We start from the raw sequence: 19338 nt of genomic DNA on the forward strand, positions 1-19338 counted from the left end.
AAGAAAGAGGCAGAGATGGAGGGAGGGAGGGATGGAAGTGAAGAAGAAAGGCAAAACTGCTGTTGCCACAGGAGAGGTTTCATGTGAAAACACACAGTCGGCTTTCCTGTCCAATTCAGCAAATTAGTGATGACCGACTCTCCCCCCGTAGAGAAGAAGGGGGGTGGGGGGGAGATAGATGGAGTGTGTGTGTGAGAGAGTGTGTGTGTGGCAGAGCGCCCCCCCCCCCCCCCCCCCCCCCCATCTCATTTACCGGCTTAGACAAGATCTCTGTGTCAGATACACACACACACACACACTCACCCGCCAAAGTCAGCTCTCTGAAATATTTACTAGCCTCATGTGGGGAAATCTCTGAGGATTATCCCCAATAACCTGTTTAACTTAATCCTTATCTCACACACATGAATAATAAATCTCTCCCCCACTCTCCGTCTCCTTCCCTCTCCCCGAGAAGTAACGCCTCTCTCACCTTACTCTCCATCACCCTCCCTCCCTTCTCCTCTCTCACACACTCACTCCATCTGCTTCATGAACATGAGCCGGCTGCTTTCTCTGCCTCTCCGAGCGTCTTTGAGCTGTTTTGACATATGCGCTCCCTCTCTGCTTCTCTGCCTCTTTCCTTTTTCTGTCTTTCCATTAATCCCGTACCTCTCCATACGGCTCTCTCTCTCTCTCTCTCTCTCTGTTTTCCCCACCAGGACAGGAAAAGGAGCAGTAGCAAAGAGCACCAGTGAAGAAGACTAACGACAATAACAGGAAGAGGAAGTGGGCAGTGACCTGTACGAGAGAGGGTTGTGGTTGAACAGCTGCGGTTCAACACTTGTGGCCACTGGATGAGAGAACCACATTAGAGGGGACAGGAAGAAAAAGAGCAAGAGAGACTCAAAACTTGTTGGACTCTCACCTGAGGGAAAAACCTCGACAACCTGAGGAAGGAAAACCAGGAGATAAAGACATATTTGGGTGAAAACTCCAGAGTTGGAGCGACTGGAGTTTTTACCTCTTTGAAAAAAACCATTCAAAGGAAGAGAGCGCTGAAATTTCCACAACAGAGTGATATCTAAGCGATTACCTGCTGAGTGAACTCTGTTTTATATTCTTATATTTGTTTGACTCTCTCTGAGAGCCTGCCAGTCTCTCTTTGGAAATCCTGCTCTGGGATAAATTCTCATTCAAGAGGCATCACCTGATACATAATCATCAGAGACTCTATTATCTGGTCCACGGTCCAGAAAAGGATTTGTACAGAAACCTGGTGAAAATCAAGCTGAGAGAGAAATCCCTGCCTGGACAACAACACCTGCTGCTGCATTTCTACACTGGCAAAACCAGCTGACAAACAGAAGAGAGCGTAAGAGTGAAGAAGAGGCATAGTTGAATCAGTAGGTGGTTTTACCCTCTGCTGAGCATACGACCACCTACCAGCCACTAATTTCTACCACAGCCTGTCAAATTAGTGCAGTTTGACTGAGCGAGAGAGCACCTTGAAGGATTTGGGCTTCATTTTGTACCAAAACAAAGGTCTGCTCACCTGTTAAGACTCTGCTCGCTTTGGACTCTCCATTTCTGTGGTGAGTTTTCTGTTTTTATTTTTTCTGGAGTTCTGGTTGTTGTCAGAGAAACACTGATTGCACAGGTGTGTTACGTGTGTGTGTGTGTGTGTGTGTGTGCCTATACAAAAAGTATGCGAGTAGGTGCTAAAAAAAACAAATGCACAGATACATATATCCAGACCTTTCCTGTTCAGAAGTGTGAATATACATTTCCCTCTGACTGAAAAGCAGAGTACAGCAGCGTATTTAGAAAATCTAACCCAGATCCCTTGAAAACACTCCAGGCTACTTTCCCAGTCACTCCGGGGTGAAGAGCTCATGAATACCGGTCAAACTGTCTCCAAGAAGGTACAGAAATAACTTGAAATGATGGTTATTACGTCTTTAAGGACAGCCTGTCTGCCCCCGTCACTGCTCACATATGTTATGCCAATGATCTCAGACAGCTCGGTGTAGATTTGAATGCTGTAATTGAGCGCTGTTACCCCCCAGAGGCTGGACTGTCATTCCTGAAGACAGACGGCTGTGACCATTAAGACGATACAAGATGATCTGTGGACAGAGCAGAAAAAAAAAAATAAAAGCAGAGTAAATCCACCAGGAGGTCTTCAGCTGTTCAATTTGACGAGCTTTACATAAAAAACCTTTCTTTTTTTTTTCTTTTTGTTTCAGCTGTCAACGAGATGTCAAGTTGGTGTGGCTATAAAGTATTGATGATACACATTTAATATTTCCAAAGTAGCGAAGAGCTTCTCAGTTGAGTGGTGTCACTTTGTCAGCTGAAGACTTCCCTGCAGTATATATACAGTGTACACTTTATTCAGTGACTTATATTTCAACAATTTATTCCAATCCTGCTTTATTGAAGCCATTTTTTCCCCCGTTATTAGAGGTTATTCATTCTATATTCTGGAAGTGTTTCTGCGGTTTTGTTTTCCATGACAATGTGAGGATAGTTGCTCGGTAGTGGTGGATTTTCTCTGTGGATCTGGATCCTGGAGTGACAGAGGTGATTTGATTTGGTTGTTACGTCGAAAGCCGTTGATGCAACTAAACCCAGTGGTCTAATTCCTGGAGAGGGAACTATCAGGGAAAATCCTTTGGGTGCCATCTGGGAGACTTCACCCTTACTCCCTCCCTCTGTCACACACACACACACACACACACACACACACACACGCACACACACACACACACACGCACACACACAAGATTCATGATTAAAGCCATTCATTCATTCAGATATATGTCAGTGTTTGACAAGCTGTCCAGCTGAGGCGATGTTAGCTCAGCTGAAGTCGCTGATTACAACTGAGAGACCCAGTTATGGTTTTATTTTCAGTGATCGACCTGTATTCTCTATTTTACATAATATACCACACTTCACCTTCTATTTGAACAACTTTAAGAATATGTACATGACCTATATGATTATTCAGTTTGATCTATATGAGCAAGATAATCTCTTTTCTCGTGGTTGGGTGCTTTAATATTTTCACAGTTTGAGGCTGTAGAAATTTCGCCCTCAGCTCACACAGGGGTTGACAGCTGAGCCAAAACCTCTGTGGACAACACGCTAAGCTTTAAATTATTTTCATATGATTGTTGGTCATTACTGTCAGTTTTAAAACACATGATTCATGACCAGTTCACTGTGATTGTGAAAGAAAAGAGAATTAACTAGAAAGTACATGACCATCAGTCAGAGAATGAATACACACTGTGATACAATACAGTGTCAGTGAGGACACTGTGTTGTGTTGTGTGTGTGTTGTGTGTGTGTGTGTGTGTGTGTGTGTGTGTGTGTGTGTGTGAGGAGTAGTGGTTCCTGGTGTGACTTGCTGGCAGACAGATTGTTAGAAGCTGCTCTGTGATTAAACCTGTTTTAATCTCAACAACAGACACACACTGCACTGTTCAGCTGTTGAACATCACAGACTTTAGGCTGTGAAATCACTTCCTGTGCCACACACACACACACACACACACACACACACACACACACACACACAAATAAATAAATAAACAAACACTCAGATTTTTGGGAAGCATAGCAGAGTAAAGTGTCAAAGACACCATGTTGAGACAGATTTTTAGGAATTTTTAAGAAGATTTAGAGACTGAAGTTCCCCCGGTGCTCACAGGGGGTGATGTGTCGATAAGAAAATGTTGGACAGAGAGAGCATCATGGTCATGAATCTGTTATTCTTGGAGCTTTGCCAGTTACAGGGATAAATTGCAAACTTGACCCCAGGATGACTCTACAGAAAGAACCACCAAATTTAAGCAGGTTTTATCTTTGGGGAGTATTAGCAAGTGCCACAGCAGTCAGTCTATTCTATTGTGCAGCAGGCTATCTTGTACTCAAGTAAAAATTTTCAGGTAAATAGCGGTGCTATGGAAAAGGTCACATGGTCCTAAAATTCAAAAGGGTTCATCCTCTGGGGATCTTGGATAACCTTAACAAACGCCGCGTCAATCCAGCCAGTAGAGATCTCTTGTACAAAGTTGACATTTAGGCCTGAGAGGGGAAGATTTCGGATTAAAAGAAATGAAGTGTCCAAAATTTTCATCCCATGGGGAACACGAAGCTGCTCAAAAGCAAGGTCCTTTGGGGACAGTGAATATCCACCGCATATATCATATGATGGCAATCTGCCCTGTTCTTATTCAAATATTTTACTTTTGATCAAAGTGTTGGACAGGCGGATGGACAGACAGACAGATAGACAGACTCACCAACTGACACACCATGCATCCTTTGGCGTGTGCACTGGTGAGACAAAAATACACCATCTTAGCAAAATAAAGGACAAAAGCGTTGTCATTTTGCTTTGTTCAATCAGTAGCGAGTGACATTTCATTGTCAGTCGACACAGAAGCTGCGGTATCAGTTGCTTGGAACGGTTAACTTCTTTCATGTCAACTGTCCATTTGAGCGTTCTTATTTCTGTGAGGTGGTTTATAAAAGTATTTATACATAAATCAGTCAGCTTAAGCTTGAAGCCATTCTTCTGGGTCTGGCACATGACATCCCCAACCTTTACTTCTGTCTATTAAAATCTGTTTGACTTGGTTGTTTTCCCAACTGGGTAAACAATCAATAAGCAGAACACCAGGCCTGAGCCACCATGCCATGGTCTGACCCTCATTTCTATATCATTATTTTATTTATAAAAAAAAAAGTACTTTACACTTCCTATCAAAGTTACAGTGAACCAGCAAAAAGAAACTGTGTACCCCCTTGTTTCTCGAATTTATTTGTCAGAGAAAGAGGACACATGAAGTGTCAAGATAAGATGTATGATATACAGACAATCACAGATGGACTAAAGGAGACAGATTTGTGGTCCTTGGACAGATTTCGTCAGGGAGGAATTGCATTTCTGTCTTTAAACCACAGAACACACAACAAGACTTGTGCATTTACTTCACCGACCCTTCAGCAACCGCCAGGATTATGAAGTCTTGTTGACTTGTTTCTGTGCTTTAGCCTTTGGTACACTGAAACTAGGTCAGACCTGTCTGCCAGTCACAAAACATCCCGGAGAATGACAACTGTATCTCTGCGTCTGTCTGTTTCTGCTCCTCCGACACACTCACACACTCTCTTGCCTGCGGACAATATAAAGATGTAATTACAGATATTCCTGGATGTTATTTATTCTTCATACCTCTGAAAGATGCCTTTGATAAATGATGTCATAAATAACTTTGTATGATCGTGTGTGTGAGGTTCGCACGCACAATGTTTGCAGTTGAGATGATGATGTAAAAAAGAGATTATCATAAAGCTAACACCTACCGGCACAAATAAAAACAACAGGTATATAAACAAAAACCTAAACTGCTAATTTATATCTTATCTTCTTGAACATACTCAGGACTCCTGTCACTCATAATGTATCCTGACTACATCAGTCAGGATACATTACACTACTTTAAAAGTAACAGTAAAAGATTTAAAAGTGGCCTGGAGTTCAATTTTGACAGAAAAAAGCTGTCAAACAGGGTGTGTTATGTGTGTTTATCATCGCCATCTTATAAAGTGCTAAATCTACTTTTAATCTGCTTTTGAGGTGAGCTAGAGAGAGTGCCTGGGATGAAAACGAAGAGAGGTGAAGAAGAAAAGGTGAGAAAAGGAAAAAGGAGGAATGATAGACAGGAGACCGAAATAGACTGAGTGAGAAACAAGATGCAGTTTTTCACCTTGAGAGACTCAACTAGAGACAAGTGGAATTTAAGTTGAAAGATGGAAAATGATGGAAAGAACGAGCAAGAAAGACAGAAAGAAAAGAAAGGACAAGTGGAAGGACGAGAGAGACAAAGAGTCACACAGTCAAAACCGAAGTGAGACATGGGGACAGAAACTGACACAGACATGTAGTCAGCAAAAGAGCTGAATACCAGGAAGGGCGTGTCCACTCACTAATGACGACTCCTCATTAACAGACCCCAGAAGGCATTGTGTATACCCTTCCTGTTGATGATAAAAGGGGAGGGGTAAGACGCTGGCCTTTGAAGGAGGAAATGCTGTTTTAAAAAATGCCCTTTTTGGGAAAATGTCCCAGTGGATTTGCCATCACAGGAATAACTGAGCGTGTATGTGTGGAACTGAGAAATAGGAAGTCATTGTGTACGTGCGAGTAAGATGTGATGACGAGGAAGTTGGATCCTTCTGAGTCAAGCTTTATCTCAATCTCAGCTCAGTTCCATGTTCGTTTTTCTGTCATGTCCCAGAACAGCTAAAGCCCAAAAAAGAAAACTGGCACTTTAATTACCCAAAATTCAAATCGTAGCTCGCCACCAATATTAAACTCAGTACAGTTTTTAGTTGTGTTAATGATTTGTGTGTTTGTATTCCACACAGCATGAACAGCCATATAACCTAAAACAACCCCCAAAAACAGAAGATGTCCAACCATAGACAGAAAACCAATGATTCACTCATTTACTTTAAAGTACTGATCATATAAGTGACTGATTCATGAATTCATCCGTCACATCCTGTTAATGTTTGAGGTTTGTGTTTGAAAAATGCGTCCGGCCCCCCTCACGTGGATAAACCTCCCATCCTTTGTTCGCATTAAGTACCGCAACACAAAGCCAAAAAGAAAGCAACGCTTATTGCATTTTTTAACTTGTTGTACCAGCAGTCTTCATCTTCTTCTGGGTTAACATGTCTGTGTAAAACTTAAAAAAAAAAAAAAATATCTGCATCTCAGTCTTTTCCGAGCTAACTCAAAGCCCCTTTACAACGTGATTATTGGTCTTGAAATATAGATAAGAGACTCTGCTTCTTTTTTTTCTTGAAAGTTATCTAAGGACTTGTTTTTGCAGGCCTAAAGTTTTCTGAAGCCACTGCGTGAGAACACACACGTTGAGCACAGGGTGTGAACATTTGTCCAGAACAGAGGACACAGGCTGACACACAATGAAATACTACAGAGGGTGATCTGAAGGACACTGTCAGGAAATATGTTTGATCTTAAACAGTTGCTGTGTCTCACTGTGTGAGTGCTTGTGTTTCAATTCAAAGTGTGAGGAATGTTTGTTTGGAAAAAAAAAACCCCAAATGCATCAATCACTGTTTCAGTGAACTGAAACCAAAGTCAGAAGCATGAGAGCTAAACTTATCTCAACTAAGAGCGGTGAGGCTCACAATCATATAGCAGTGGAGAGAAAGTAGAGTAAGTAGCCCACATGGAGCAAGGCAAGAGTTCACAAAAACACAGGAACTAGCAAGATTTTTTTCACTCTGAAAAAAAAACAGTGGTCAACATTTCTACCACGTAGCAGGACAGATGAACTGGCAATGAAAAGAGTGCAGACCCGTCTTAAATAGCAGCAGGAAGAGGGTGGACTGATGACAGGATTAACTGCAGGTGCACAGGTGAGCTGGCGGGAAAAACAAGTCCCCACGTTCTGTACAGACCAGAACAAGACACACACACACACACACACACACACACACACACATACACACAGACAGGTAGAACACAGTAAGAGAGACAAACAAACCTAACAATTAAGGCTCAGAATATCCCATCAACGTCGCTCTCCCATCCTGGGAACATCAACACTCTTGTTTGTGGATAGTGGCTGAATGAGAGTTCACCTAAAGCATCAAAACACCACAAACTGCCACTGTTTTTACCAATATGTCACACTCAGGCTCACATTTCTGAAGTGTCATGTATACTAGTAGAGGATCGAGACATCCATCTGCACATTAGGAGCACAAGGTGAACTGATAATTACATCAGAAGTGATGCTTCAAAATAATGAAACTCTAAACAGTCACAACATGGAAGATAGATAGAAAACCAGAGGGATGTGAAATGGATGCAAAAAGTTTCTGCTGAAGTTGCTGAGTGAGAACAAAGTCGTAAAAGTAAGAGAAGGTTAGTAGCAAGTGAGATTAAAGTGTTAGGAGGCTAGATAATTTCTCATTGGTATTAAATTTTAATTTAGATGTGATTGCTTCTGTTTATTACCAGCTTATGGGGACAGAGATATGGGGCTCCGCAGTCAGAAAAACAGATATTTATTGGCAATACACACATGCGCTCTAGCAGACACTGAGTCTTCCATTCACTGTAAATTTCAATAAAAGAGGATGCACTTCCGTTTAATTAATTTAGTCCTGAAAGGAACATAAACAAAGAAAAACACAAGAGGGAAAAATAAAACCCAAACAAAAGGATGTGAACTAAAGGCCAAAAAATACTGTTGAGTCTTTATTGTTGAGCTGATGGTGGGGAGCCGTGTGAAGAGGTCAGGAGAGGTCAGCAGAATACGAGATTAGGCCATTAGAGGGAGAAGACTTTGTGCCAGTATAATCCCCTCATCATAATCTCTCTTTCTCCCTCCCTGCTGCTAATGGCTGGAAGACAATAAGATGCACTAATCTGTCTACTGGGATGGCACAGGGCTGTGCTGAGATATCTACTGGAGTACAGAGCACATATAGACTAAAATGTTATAAAGATTATTTCCCTGGCATTTCTGCTTTATTAGATAGAGCCCGGTGGGGGGAGTGGGTGGTGGGGGTGGGGGGCAGGAGTGATGGGAGAGACAGAGAAGGAGAGACAGTAAGAAGGAACGGGAGGAAAAGCACAAGTTTAATAGAGTGCTGGTGTTTGTGTACCTTTTCATTCTGGTTAAATAGTGCTAAAGTGTCTTGCAGGTAGGAACAGCTGATGCAAGGCAGTGAAACGTCTTCCAGCTCGTAATCAATCAAAAACCATAAATCAGATGAAGTGCCAGTTTGGTTTGAATTCAGAGGTGATTCCATCAAATTTCCCTCAGTTTAGTGAACTGTGTTAGCGAACTTCTGTCGAAGGAGCCACCACTTTGGTCCAAACCAGACTCTTTCAACAACCTTTGGATGGAGATACTCAACTCATGTTACTACTCATAATCCAAATACTTTTATCCTCCATGCTCCATAATCTCACGGTAAACAGTAGAATTACATTGGTCTTTGTTATGAAGTAATCTACCAGGAATGTGTACTTTCTTATTTGTTTAAGCAAATGTGGTTCAGTTTGTTGCATAACGTCACGGCAAAGGTTGTTTTTTTTTTTTTTTTCTCGGCTGAACAACTGCATGTGCTGGTTTTGCCAGAGTCCTTTTTGTTGGGGCCCTTGCTGTGCAAATCCAGCTGTCTCAATGAAACACAAAGGAGGCTGCATTTTCTTTGATGTATTGCTAATGTCTGTCAGAGCACGATCGTATTTGACTTTAAAATTAATGTACAAAACCGACCCATTCTTTTTTTATTATCCTTGATCTGAATTAAGAATTCGTTTCAGCCGCAAAGACCTGACTGTCTTACACCACAGTGTCACGCTTACGCTTTTTTCCACAATTTATGTGCTGTAGTAAAAGGGTAAAAAAAAAAAAGAAAAAAAAAAAGAAAAATCAAATATTCAAAATGTCAAACAGTCTCTTTATGGAAAATGGCCTTCCTAATGGCTGATAAAGACAGACATCCTAAGTGGTTTTAATGTCAGCTCCTCTCTCCGTCTCTGTCTGTCTGTCTGTCTCTTCACGTTTCTGTCTCTCTCTCATGCAACACCAGTGGGTCAGGACCTAAAATGGGTCACAGGCCTATGTTTAATAGATCCCCATACGACCACAGTAGTGATACGCCTTCAGCCCTGGTCCCACGATGAGAGGCTAAATGTTTCATTTGGGTCCCAGGCTGAAAAGGTTTTAGAGCCCTGGTCCTAAATGATAACTAGACCTCGAGCTCAGCGGCAGACTGTAAGGGGACAGTGAGTCCTTGGCCTTCACTCTGAGTCTCACCCTGGCACACAGAAGAGGTCTGTCCACGGCTGATAAGTGGTTTTAATGTGATCTCCTCTCTCTTATTTTCTGCTCCCTCTCTCCTCTCTAATTTCCTCTCCCTCCATTTTCCCCTCTGCACCCCCACATCTCTTATTCCTGTCTCGCCTCTTCCTCTTCATACCCTCGTACTTGCTCTTACCCTTCCTTTTTTACCCCCTTTCCCCTCATTTCTCCCTCCTCTTCCTGTCCCATTCTGCCACAGATGATGGCTTGGCTCCCGCTGTGGACTATGGGGCTCATGGCCTCTATGGCCTTTTCCGTCTCTCTCACCGCTGCTGAAGATTCTGGCCTTCCTGTGGTGGAAGCCGAGAATCGAGGCTCAGCTGAAATTGTGAAGAAGGAGACCCATCCCGTCTTGTTGAGGCAGAAGAGAGAGTGGATCTGGAACTCTTTCTATGTGGTGGAGGAAAAATATACGCCCACTGCCCACAAAATAGGACAAGTAAGTTAACATCAATATTTTGACCTCAATGTGGGAAGCTCTAAACTAAAACAATCCAACTAAAGATCCTCTTTAGGCTTCTGGTCTATTTCGTGGGCCTTGCTTATCGAGTGCAGTCTTTAAGTTTTCGATAATCTCATCCCGTGGCTGTCTGAAGGAAAGGCAAACGGGTATTTTTCTCACTTCCATTCAGTTTGATGCTGTGGCACGCCAAGAATCTGGGGCATTAATCTGTTGCTAATCAACTCTTTAATGAATGTCAGACTGATTTTTCCAGAGCATTTTGTTTATTTGTAGAAAGTATTGTAGAAAGCTTGAATCTTGATGATTTGAGTCCTCGCTCCAGCTGAGAAAAACAACCCAATGCTGAAAATTATGCAACAGTCAACTCTCTTTTTTTCTTTCACAGCTTAAGTCGAGCAAGTCAGCGAGCGGTAAGAGGTTTGTTATAGACGGTGAAGGGGCAGACACCATCTTCACTGTGGATACCAATGGAGACCTGTTTGTCATGAGATCTCTGGACAGAGAAGAGAAGCACATGTACCATTTGACTGCCAGGATATTTGACGGGAACAACAATCTGGTAGAGGATTCTGGAGACTTTGTGGTCCAGGTCACAGATATCAATGACAACAGCCCTGTTTTCCCCAAAACATACAATGAATCCATTAAGGAGAGGTCTGTAATAGGTGAGTGGGGTGACTGTTAAAATAATTGTTTGGAAAAATCATCAGCAGTTGATGTCAGGTTGAGATGAGAGTCAAATTCTGTGTGAAGATACGAAAACCCCCCCCCCCAAACTTCTGACATTTACCTTCTAGTGATAATTTGGATTAAACATTTACTGGGCTGTGAAAAGTTATGGAAAAAAGAGACAAAATGTTGACATGACTCACAATCATTAGCACATCCTTCTGTGAAAAAAGGCACATTGGTGACTTAACTAACACAGTCTTAGCACATAATCATAATGCATCAATCAGTTGAACAGCCATGTTCCCGTATTCAATACAAGAATAGTTTGGTTAAATTTACAATCAGCCCTTGAACATGTTTGCAAAACACTACACACTGTCGGGAAATGTCTTATTGGTGATCAAATTTGTTTTCCACATTTAACTTCCATAACTAGGAACCAAAGTAGTCGATGTGAGAGCAACTGATGCCGATGACCCCACCATGGCTAATGGAGACATCAGGTATTCTTTGACCAGTGATGGAGACCTCTCTGCCTTCAGAATTGACAGCAACTCAGGTGGGTTCAGCACAACTGTTGTCCTGCGGCAACATTGTCTTTTTCTTCCTTAACAAGTTCATTTAGGGGAGCAGTAGATGCACAGACTATTTTTAGTTGAATATGAGTCAGAGCTGACCTCAAAGATAACACCCTGTCTGTCTGCGGCTCTCCCTGTCTCTCTGCAGGTGAGATCAGCTGCAAGATAGACACACTGGACCGGGAAACCAAGAGTCAGTATGTGGTGGTTGTTAAAGCTCAGGACATGGGAGGACTGCCCACTGGCAGCACAGCCACCACCTCTGTCACCATCACCATCGAAGACATCAACGACAACATAGCTTCTTTCACCCAAAGTAAGGAACAGAGTGCTAAAATAATATGAAGATATCATAACATGCCTCTTAAATATTCACTAAACTTTGTTCTTATTTTGTAAAGCAGGGTTAATTCTATTAAATTAACAGACTTATTGTGACTGCATCATTAAACCTGATGCGCAATTTCTTTCTGCAGAGACCTATAAACTGCAGGTTCGAGAGGACCACAAGGTGAATGAGGATTTTGGTACGCTGAAGCTGGAGGACAGAGATGAGTTCAAGAACAAAGAGCCCATCTTCACTATTCCACCTGAAAACAGCAAGATGTTTGATGTTCAACCCGATGGTGACAAAGATGGCAAAGTTATGCTCAAACAGGTTGGTGGTTCATGCGACAAATAAATGGCTGATACTGGCTAAAACATTTTATTGTCATAATTATTTCTGAATTTGTAAATTAGCTAACTTAGTCCTGGCTTTTGCTAAGTTGTCCATAAAAGACATAGTCATCCTTTATGTTTAGGTTTTGTATCTTTTAACTGTTTATCTATTATACTTTAGACTGGCATCATACCAATTTGTAGTCCTAGCTGAAGGTGGTTTAGTTAGTTTTAGGTATTCACACTAATGTTGTGGCCTCAGAACCGATTTAAACCTTATGTGTAAATAGTACAATAAGCTAACATTATAAACAGGACTATGGCTACATGTCCATTTTGATTCCCAAAGGTGTTTTTTGGCTGTGGCTCCTTAAACATTACAAACATCAATGGCCATGCCACTGCAGAGTTTTTTGCAGGATGAGAATGATGTTCAATATTTTACTAAATTCAAAGCCCTGGCCTCCTGGTTAGGAAAGATATTCATACTTGCAGGAATCCTAGCAGGTTTACTTGACCGGTTTGTGCTCTTCGGATAAAGTACTTAGGACATCAGAGAGCTGGAAATGTATTTTAATGAAATGAGCTCTGTAATAGCTTGTACCCACGCTGGCCTGGAATCGAATCGCACCACAATCTTCTCACTGCTCAACACTCGCCCCTCAGCTCTGCAGCCCTTCTCATCTTTCTCACCGGCTGTGTTTACATGTACAGAGTAAGCCGGCTATCGGCCACACTACGGTTAAGGTCTTATTCTTGTTAAGCTGTTTACACATGCCTTTGATACCCTGTGACTGAGTATCCGTGTTGCCATGAATAATCCAGTTAACAGAATATTCCTGTCTACCTGTGGTGTCCCATTCACAGATAAAACAGTCCGCCCCCACCCCCCCTAAAAAAAAAAACATTTTAACTGAACAGTAGGCTATTTCTTATACAGGGGAAAGAAATCATAATCCCAGCATAAAAGTGACAGTAAGCACTGCCTGCTGTCACATATTTGTTGACATGAAAGTGTACCCATACCACTATGCAAGTCTCAATTTGTGCAGATGTTGAAAAAGTGAAAGGAATGAGGTATTTCTATGCTACGGTAACATATTTAACACAGAGGAAAAATTGTCTCTTAGAGCTTGGAGCTTAACCAGGTTGTTTTAGCTGAGTTTTGACATTTAGAGCCTTTTTACACCTGGCTTCAACACCTGTCCCGAGTGAGCAGACGCAGGTGTAAATGCACTGCAGACGATGATAAGAGAGTGCAAATGCAATGCGTTCCTAATCCATAAAGAGGAGTAGGATATGTGGAAACATACAGTCTCGAGGATCAGTCTAAATATGGAAAATATTATTTTCATCTATGGAAAATAAGTGACATCAAATATTTTTTTGTGAGGCATTAAAGTTAGGCCTAAAATAAATGTTTTAATGATGGAAGGTTATGCTGAGTGCTGCATTTTGTTACTAGAACAGAGAAATTTAAGATTTCAGCGTGTGCTTAAGCAACATTTTAAATAAGTGGTATAAATATAGCCCGGCTGCATTAGACTTAGACAGTATGAATATGAGGTGCATGTTAATGAGAGGCAGAAATTAGCTTTACGGGTCAGTTATGTAATTGAGTTTAAGGCTCTTTGAGAAACTATGAAACATCTCAGAAATATTGTAACCTTTCTTAACCAGTTATAATTATTTGTGCATGTAAATTTACCCAATGCAAAGATGAGAACAGCTCATAACTGGTTGTTTATCAATTTTAATGAATTTTAAATCGAATCCTGATTTAATCAGTACTGATTTATGTCTTGTTTTGGACTCTTTCCTCTTTCTCTAGGCTTTGGACTACGAGACAAAGAGGGACTACACTTTCACTGTCCAAGTGCGGGAAAACCTGCATTTTCCTGCGGACAACATGAACAGTGCTATCACCACAGCTCAGGTACATCTCATACAGGGCATCAGTCGTCTTTAACCCTTCCTCCAGGGATGTCATCGCCCTGCTTTTCATTAACTTCATATTTTAAAAAATGAGAAAGAATGGGAAGTACTGCACCACAGGAACATGCAAAATCAATGTGAATTCAGCTGATTTTGAGGGCAGAAATATACAGCATTGTCTGCCTTAGGGGTCAGGAATTAGTGAACTTAACAAGACTTGTTGATAAACGGTAAGCATTACTCAAAAGTAGCTGATTTAGACACGGAAAACTGGTAAATTGGTAATTTTCTCTCTGTAAACACTGTACATTTTTAAGAACCCCTGAAGAGTCCCAGCTCCCAACCATGGAGTTGCTCAATCATCAGATCTAACAGTTAAAATCAGTGCTAGAATGAGCCTGAAGCACGACATTGTAGAAAAAAACAAAACAAAAGTTTAAATGGACTACAACTGTGGTCTATTTAAATCTTTAATGCTGACCAAATGTGCACAAATTACAAGTCAAAGCTGCCTTTCAACTGTTATGTTATGATTTGAAATTGACAGGTATACATCCAGGTGTTAGATGTAGACGAGCCCCCTGTCTTCTCCCAGCCCAACTACACCTTCAATGTGGTGGAAGAACGTAGTGTGAACAACATAGGAACAGTCACAGCCAGGGATCCCGACAGAGCCGGCAAAAGCATAAGGTACCATGCTGTGCAAACTCCCCAAAATAACTAATGTTGTTTGTAATTCTGCACAGTGGCTCACACTGATTCCTTGCTCTCTCTGTTTAGGTACTCCATCTTAGAAAAAAACTGTCCTATCAGTGTCAACGTGTTCACGGGTCAGCTGTCCACCCTGAGGAATCTGGACAGAGAGCTGGAGGCCACACACATGTTTCACGTTAAGGCACAGGAGGAGCCAAGCGGTACGTCATGCATGCACGAATTGCATGGGTTTATTAATCCTGTTTCCTTTAAACAAAAGATGCTCACATAAAAAATGAGAACCATGTGTTTTCTCTAAAAACAGTAATCTGCATACGAGGAGGGAGTTACAAAAGCCAAAAAGACAGTGTGTTCTTTTGTTATTCACTGAGCAACTTTTCTGAATTTACTGAGGGATGGGACTGTAACACATTAAGAGGGATTTTTTATAGATTTAACACATTGCCAAAACACCTGGGCGACCCACGCAGCGAAGAGAGAGTAAGCAGGAAAATCACATTACAGAGTCTCTTTGTTCACTTTCAGCTTCCAAACCAAACTCTATATTTTTAGACCAGCAATGAATGAAATCCAAAGATCTATTTTAGTGACTTGTCACGATGTTTAAGGAACACAATGGTCCCCTGAGCTTGACAAGGTCCTCCATATACAGTACATGTACTGTACTAAAGATAGTTTCAAAATCTCAGTAAGAGAGACAGGAAAGAAAGCCACATATTTATCAAAAGATGAATATTCAAAAGGAACATCAGTGATGCAAAATAAACGTAAAAGCTGCTTTAATGTGACAAAAAAAAACCCAAAAACTGGCCAACAAACAGCTCAGAAATAGAAAGTGTTTCAGTCAGTTGACCTTAATCACTTCCATCAATGCACCTACACTCACACCTGATCGTTATCATGGCTAATCACTGTCAGATCTGACCATGAAGGTGGAGGACAAACAAACTGTGTGAAGTGAGCCACATAAAGCACAAGTGGAAATAAAAAAATGAGGATTTTGAATATTTTCAATGAACAAGGCAAAGTCTTACAATTGAGCAACTGGCATAAGAAAATGATGAGGAATACTTTGTCCTCTTGATGCCGTAGCAGGAGGATTTGCTTTCCTTTCATACTGAGAATCAGAAATGCATTAAATAAGATTACACTGTGTCTTAAGAGTTACATTTATTTTACCCTCCAGCAGTTATTTTCTCTGACGTTTCCTGCAGGCAGCTCATTGAAAACATCTTGTGCGTTTCTACTATTTCTGTTGTCAGCCAATTCAGTGCTACAGTACAAATGTCCGAAATTAGCCCCCGCAAGAAACATCCATCGTAACAGTCCACTGCAGTTAATCATGTGCTTTTGTGTCTTCCCTGTAGGTTTGGAGTCATTTGTAAAAGTTAACATTATAGTTCAGGACATTAATGACCACAAGCCTGAATTGGCTGTGGATGAGATCTTCATCTGTGAGAACGACATGACTAATACGGTAAGAAAAACCTGCTTAGAAGTTAAATGTGTGAGGAACAGATTTATCTTATATTGCAACAAAGCCTGACTTCATTTCAGATGCATTCAAATAAGATATCAACAATGTGTGTGTCATATATATGTTTCTCTAATATATATATGTTTGTGCCAAGAATGGATTAATTTTATTTGTTTATTTATTTTTTGTCTTTCCACAGGTGATAGGAACTTTGAGAGCCACAGATGAAGACGAACTGCCGGCTTCCTTCACTTTCAGCCTGGCCAGTGAGAGTTCCAACTTCTCCATCATAGACTATGGCAGTAAGTCTTTTTTGTGCTCCAAGATATATTTACCTTTCTTTTCTTGCCTGTTGCTCTAAATGGTGCTCGAAGGCAAAGCACTGGCCTCGGCACTTGTTGCTACGCAACAACTGAAACTCCATTTGAAGCACAGTGCTTTGTTGCTGAAATTTGAAATTATTTTAAGTTCTCAAAGCATGCTTTGGTTCTCCAAGCCAGACGGGGGATTTAGTGAGCCTGTCTGGGACCATAAGTGCTGTCTGGAATGCACAACAGCAAATATTGAAAGTAATGAGAGCAAGTGGCTCGGTGCACTTGCAGATGACTATGTATTCTGAACTCATCCCAGCTAAGGATGCTGAAGAAACATGTCGCACACAATGCTGGTGGGGGCACTTTTTTTTACAACAAAATCACGGAAAACTGTCCAGAGAGGAACATACAACGACAGACATACACACGCAGAAGAGTACACGCTTAATAAATTAGATTCTGATTAAGTGTATATTGTTCTAATGGTTTTCTGCTATTATTTTCTCCAAAAACATTTTCCATATGACCATTGTACATTGTCTACATTCATGTTAGCAGCCCTGTGAGAATATACTCAGGCACAGCGGTGCTTTGATGTCAATACTAACAGGGCTCTCAAGTTTTGAATGCAGGCAAGAGTGACTCCCGTTAGCATGCTAACATGCTAGCATGCTAACGTTTGCTAGTTAAGGGATTACCAAAGTGGTTAGATTTCATCGTGGTCATTCAGGTTACCTGAATGTCTTTGTCAAATTTTAAAGCAGTGATAAGCTGTCATCGTGACTACAAAAACAGTTTTTCACATTTGCCTCATTTATATACCGTGGTGTGGATTTAAAAGAATGCTGAGGGATCTTTAGCTGCACCACCTGATGTAGTTATATATAATATTTTAAACCGACATCACTTTTATTCTACTCTGTGCCACAATCACTACCTGGTGCAAGCTCCATCATGCCCAACATAAAAAGAGAACTTCCTGCTGCCAAAAGAGTATTCTAAATTCAAAGCAGCATCTACATTCAGCAGATCTGGTGCCATTTAGGATTAAAAATGTGTAGATATGAAAGTACAAGTTGAAAAATGTCAGCTCAGATAAACAGACTGTGACATAGAAGACGGTCTGAAACTCTACAGAGACATTTTCTTTGATCCAGACGTTGATATTTAGGCACAGGTTGGTGCTCTGTTACGTCAGATTTCCAGCACTTATTTGGGTTATTCAGCTTAGGACACAAAGTGGCACAAGTAAAACAGTTTTCATCATTTTTGATCATCACATACCCCTATAATACATGAAAGCCCGAGGACAAGTGTTACCAACTGTTCTAGTCAAATATTAAAAGTCTGAATAGATGAAAGCCTTAGGTAGTCAGATGAAAGATTTAGGTGAAGTGTTACTGTTTAATTTAAGTGAAATTTGAAACATACTGAAAGGAAGATAAACAGAAGGAAAAAGGCATGAACCTGCCTCGTCTATTTCCTCTCTGCCGGTGCCTGGAGGGGCTGACGTGTTGAGCTGATGGAGAACAGGAATGGGGAGATGGAGGAGAGCAAAAGGAAAGACAGATGAGGCAGAGGTGGAAGAAAAGATGAAAGGAGGTGAGAGGAAGAGATCAAGACTAAGGGGACGGGTTATATTAAAGTGAGACCATGTTGAAACGAGGAGAGGGAGCAAACATAAAGGAGAGAGAATAATAAGGAGGGATAAATAAGAGCATAAAAAACAGGTAGGGAAAGAGAAAAAAAAAATCGAGAAAATAGGAATGAAAGAAGACTGGAGAAGAATGAAGAATAGAATATAGTAAAGAAGAAGAAAAGGTAAGAAAATCAAAAGGAAACTAAAATATGAACAGAAGATGGATGAACAGGTGAAAGAAGGACAAGGATAGAAGGTGAGGGGGGAGAAGGATGACAAAACAAAGAGAAAAGACAAAAGAAGAAATGAGAGGAGGAGAGAAAAGGGACAGAAGGACAAGGAATTCAAGTGGAAACAAGGACAGTGGTAGTGCAAAGAGGGGGAGATGAGATGAGGACATGATAAAAGAAATGTTTTAATGAAATGTTAAAAAGAAAGAGGGAATAAGAGAGAAGAGGAAGATAGGAGAGAAATGAATAGATGAGAGGAGAAGATGAGAGGAGGGCTGATAGTTGCTTGATAAGTGCTGGTTGTCAGTGTGAACCTCTGTTCTCCCCTGTGGCTCAGGGCCGTGGCCTCCAAAAAAAATCATCTGACAGCACCTCACACCGCTTAACTCACACACTGCTTACACACACACACACACACACACACTGCTTACACACACACACACACTCAGGCTACAAGAGCTGCAAAGTGAAGGCTCTTAAAATATTTATCGACTACCAGCTCCTTAAAACTTGCAAAAAAACAACCACCCTGCTTTCATTATGTGATCTAAAAAGACACAAAGACACACACACGAAGACACATGTACACACCAACAGTCAGTGTAGCTTTCACAGTGAAGTGACAGGACTTGGTGTTCGGACCAGGCGGCTACACGAAGCTCACAGAATTAATACCAGCCAGACAAGAGAGGAGGAGGAAGAGGAGGAGGAGGAGGAGGAGGAATGAAAAACAACAAGATGA

The 19338-nt window shown here is 41.2% G+C and overlaps 1 protein-coding gene across 3 annotated transcripts in view; it reads left to right on the top strand.

Annotated features, from left to right (window-relative positions):
* The first annotated feature begins 828 nt into the window (after window positions 1–828).
* cdh5 (cadherin 5) overlaps window positions 829–19338 on the top strand; it is a 30696-nt gene continuing 12186 nt past the window's right edge. For all 3 annotated transcript variants that reach the window (XR_005894855.1, XR_005894854.1, XM_041049164.1), the window contains exons 1-11: window positions 829–1574; window positions 10114–10353; window positions 10763–11042; window positions 11486–11608; window positions 11776–11943; window positions 12104–12285; window positions 14119–14223; window positions 14770–14912; window positions 15003–15136; window positions 16304–16413; window positions 16613–16715. Coding sequence is in view for 1 of the 3 variants with exons in the window: in XM_041049164.1 (XP_040905098.1) it covers window positions 10114–10353; window positions 10763–11042; window positions 11486–11608; window positions 11776–11943; window positions 12104–12285; window positions 14119–14223; window positions 14770–14912; window positions 15003–15136; window positions 16304–16413; window positions 16613–16715 (1588 nt within the window). In the remaining 2 variants the exon portion in view is untranslated. The remainder of the gene's footprint in view (window positions 1575–10113; window positions 10354–10762; window positions 11043–11485; window positions 11609–11775; window positions 11944–12103; window positions 12286–14118; window positions 14224–14769; window positions 14913–15002; window positions 15137–16303; window positions 16414–16612; window positions 16716–19338) is intronic.

This window comes from Toxotes jaculatrix, chromosome 11 (genome assembly GCF_017976425.1).
Source record: "Toxotes jaculatrix isolate fToxJac2 chromosome 11, fToxJac2.pri, whole genome shotgun sequence".
NCBI classification, from domain to species: Eukaryota; Metazoa; Chordata; class Actinopteri; family Toxotidae; genus Toxotes; species Toxotes jaculatrix.